General features: G+C 37.5%; 1 protein-coding gene across 1 annotated transcript; it reads left to right on the plus strand.

Moving 5' to 3' along the window:
• Nucleotides 1-230: 230 nt before the first annotated feature.
• On the plus strand, nucleotides 231-1,990 carry LOC149576949 (allene oxide synthase, chloroplastic-like). The gene has a single exon (XM_089821203.1). The coding sequence runs from the start codon at nucleotides 316-318 to the stop codon at nucleotides 1,738-1,740; it is 1,425 nt and encodes a 474-aa protein (XP_089677329.1). The 5' UTR covers nucleotides 231-315; the 3' UTR covers nucleotides 1,741-1,990.
• Nucleotides 1,991-3,969: the final 1,979 nt, after the last annotated feature.

Consider the following 3,969-nt stretch of genomic DNA (forward strand, 5'->3'; position numbering starts at 1 on the left):
CTTCCTCCTCATCTCCACCATCTCATTCATCATAGTCGTACATAATAGAATAAGATATTATCCTCCAACTAACCAAACATAATAGAATAACATTTATCTCATTATCAATACTCTATCTCGTGTTTTACATGCCGGTACTCTGGGCCGCAGGGTATACAGTAAGGATACGATTTTTGCAAATAGTGAGAAGTGACAGAACAGCTATAAAATTAGCTGTGCATGGATGCTCCATTTCATCCCAAGCCAGTTTTAAAGTCTCGCATTGAAATTGCGAAATTACTATTTAATTAGAAAGCTCAGAGGAATATTGTGAGCATGGCTTCTCCGAGCAATGAAGGAGTTCAGGAAGTCCCTGGAAGTTATGGCTTGCCCATCATCGGAGCCATTGCAGATCGCTTCGACTATTTCGTGAAGGAAGGAGTCGACAGCTTTTTCAAGAAGCGCATTGAGAAATACAAGAGCACCGTGTTCAGAGTCAATATGCCGCCCGGCCCGCCTCTGTTCCCCGATCCCCGCGTCATAATTCTGCTGGACGCCAAGAGCTTCCCCATACTCTTCGATGTCAGTAAAGTGGAGAAGAAGAATGTCTTCACGGGCGTCTACATGCCCAGCACTAACTTCACCGGCGGCTACCGGGTGCTCTCCTATTTGGATCCGTCCGAAGAAAATCACACCAAGCTCAAGAATTTCTTGTTCCATGTACTCAAAACCAACGCAAAAAAATGGTTTCCCGAGTTCGATCGCGCCACGGGAGAGATGTGGACTAAGCTTGACCAACAACTTGCCGAGTCCGGCAAGGCCGAATTTAACAGCGAGAATTTGCAAGCGTGTTTTAATTTTCTGTGCAGGTCGGTGCTGAACAGGGATCCTGCAGATTCGGGACCTGCAAGGCTGGGAACAAATGGACCAACTTATGTTCAGAAGTGGATTGGGTTTCAGCTCGCTCCCATTGCGAGCACAGGCGTGCTTCCGAAGATCTTGGAGGAGGTCACAATTCACGCGGTTCCTCTGCCGTCACTGCTTGTTCGCGGGGATTACAACAAAGTCTACGATTTCTTCTTCACGTATGGAAAAGAGGCGCTTGACGCGGCGGAGGAACAGTTCGGACTAAAGCGAGACGAGGCGTGTCATAATTTGGTGTTCAGTATCTGCTTCAACACCTTCGGAGGAATGTTCATCTTTTTCCCCAGCCTCATAAGACACATTGCAGCGGCGGGTAAGGAGGTGCACGCAGATCTGGCGGAAGAAGTGAGAGCTGCCATTAAAGAAAACGGAGGGTTGAACATGAGAGCGCTGGAGAGCATGGCGTTGGTGAGATCGACAGTCTATGAAGCGCTGAGGATCGATCCGCCCGTGCCGTTTCAGTACGGCCATGCAAAAGAGGATTTGGTGGTGGAGTCGCACGATGGGAGATATGCGGTGAAGAAGGGGGAGATGCTTGGCGGGTATCAGCCATTTGCGACCAGAGATCCGAAGGTGTTCGACAATCCGGAGGAGTTTATTCCGCGGCGTTTTATGGGAGAGAAAGGGGAGAAATTGCTGAAATATGTGCTGTGGTCGAATGGGCCGGAGACGGAGGAAACGACTGCATATAACAAGCAGTGTGCGGGGAAGAATTTTGTGGTGATGATATCACGGCTGCTGGTGGCGCATCTGTTTTCTCATTACGACCACTTCGAGATCGACCCGGCCACAACCAGCAAGGTTGTTTTTACCTCCCTCCAGAAGGCCACTTCTTAGTTCCCAGACAGTCCTATCGCTTTGATGTCTGCCTGGTTCTTCTGTGTCCCTCCACTTTAAAGAGAAAATACGCGGTTATTTGCATTTAAATTTTCAGTGATAATGATCATTCATTTCCTTTCCATGTTAGTGTACCGACTAGGGGCCACGTAAACGCTTCAGTAATTTCATTCAAACTTACGTTATATATTTTACGTTTGTAATAGTATCTGAATTCTGGATCAAATCGTTCTCCTATTTTTTAATCTCACACCAATAGTTTTATTTTATGGTAATTATTTTGGGAAACATTTTAGCATATAAGGTTAACATTTCCTTCAAAATAGGGCTGGTGGCTTCTGAATTTTTGTAAGAATATTTAATGTTTAAGAAATTTAATTCTTAAATTTAAGTAAAGTTGGCGATCTCATGAGTTTTAGAGTGACAATAGTCTAAAATTTTAAATTTATTAATTAGTTTTGGTAGAAAAATAATGCAATTGTGGACATGTAGCAACATAATTTCCTAATCTTGTGAGGCTATTTCAAGCCCTACCCCATTTTCCACTCGCTCAAATTGAGACGGCTAAAAAGTCAGAACTCCTATTTTGTAAGAAAGGATTAAGACTAAACCTTTAGAACCCCCAATTTACCTAAGCATATATCTAAATATAAACTTTCTTCAACTAAACAACCATTTACATTTGTCAAACCTAGTCCAAAGGGCCTCTAAAAATTTGAACATTGATAGATGACTTTCTCTTCTTAATACAATCATCCTCATAATCACAATCAACCAATTGAGCTACAACCCTTTAATGCATGGTAATGTTTTCAAGACTATATTTTAGTCAATTTGTTGTCAATTTTTTAAATAAATTAATAAAAAATAATAGTTAAAAATCTATTATAAACAAAATAAAAATTCTACATGACCAATTTATTTTGACAAACTTTCTAATAAATGAAGAACCTCCTTTTCTTAAAGGTACTATATATGGGCCCTTCAAGTAAACCTTAAATTCATAATGCTTTCACTTGAAGGGGACCTACAAGTGAAGGTCATCTTTTATGTATCTTCTAAACATCTATAATCTTAATATGACAATTATTTTTTCATTTTGAGTGTCCTTAAGAAATATGAACCCACAAATGAGTTCAATGACCTTACATAATTTCAATGTTTGCTATAATCCATTGCATCAATTTCATGGTCCAATATATCAGTGCTTAACCTCTATATGTGCTCAGGTAGGTTCATTATTGTTAGAATTGGTTGCTATTTTGTTTACTTTATTTAAAACCCTAGTTTATAGATCTAAGTTTTGTTTTGTTTGGTTTGGTTTTGGTTTGAATCCCTTGATTGAACTTGTTATGCTTTGTTTACATAGCTATGATCTAGTTTACAATGTGTCATGCTTTGTTTCCATAGCTCAAACCCTCTCTACTTGCCACTTTATTCCTAGAGCACAGTCTCCTTGGAAAGGCTTTCTCTATAATTAACCTTCAAATCCTTTATCAAAATTTTCTTTGAAGTATCCTATCAAAGATGGACTATAAAATCTAATATGAAAATGAATACAAAGAATCATATAAATACATCAAACTTGTTCATCTTATACTAAATTTTAAATTTGAATAAATTTTCAATTTAAATAAATTTTGAAAATTTATGTAAATACAAAATAAGTTTTTACGGTCCACTTTTGGTGTATATATATTTTTAATATAAATAAGTTTTCCATCCATATAATACAATAAAAGAAACAAAAAATTTAAAACTTAACAATATTTGATATAATAAATATGAGTACACCTCAAAATCCATATGAATCTCAATTCTCTCATGTGGAATATGCTTATGCTTTATCAAATTAATTACATAAATATATTCATAAAATCATGACAAACTATTTTCACAAACTTTCTACTAGCCATAAATATTTCCAACACAAATTCTTGCTATTCTATGCTTGTAATTAAATATAAATATCATAGCTTACACATTGAGCACACATAATACCCTCACGCACAACACTTTCACCCATCACACATCTTTTTCAAGACTATATTACAAAAAAACATAACATGTACCACACACCAACTACAATACCATATCAAATTAAAAACCAAAACTAAGTATTATTATTACTCTTTATCAAAAATAAACTAAATAAAAATAAAACACCCAACTCCATTGTGACTGTTTATATTATATATATACCGTCTTTACTAGAACACAAGAACTACT

This window comes from Cupressus sempervirens, chromosome 1, assembly GCF_028749045.1.
Source record: "Cupressus sempervirens isolate cs-2001-9-10 chromosome 1, ASM2874904v1, whole genome shotgun sequence".
Taxonomy (NCBI): domain Eukaryota; kingdom Viridiplantae; phylum Streptophyta; class Pinopsida; order Cupressales; family Cupressaceae; genus Cupressus; species Cupressus sempervirens.

Bases quoted from the DNA above. Each gene is read 5' to 3' on its own strand.
- LOC149576949 (XM_089821203.1), top strand. From the start codon at position 316: ATGGCTTCTCCGAGCAATGAAGGAGTTCAGGAAGTCCCTGGAAGTTAT.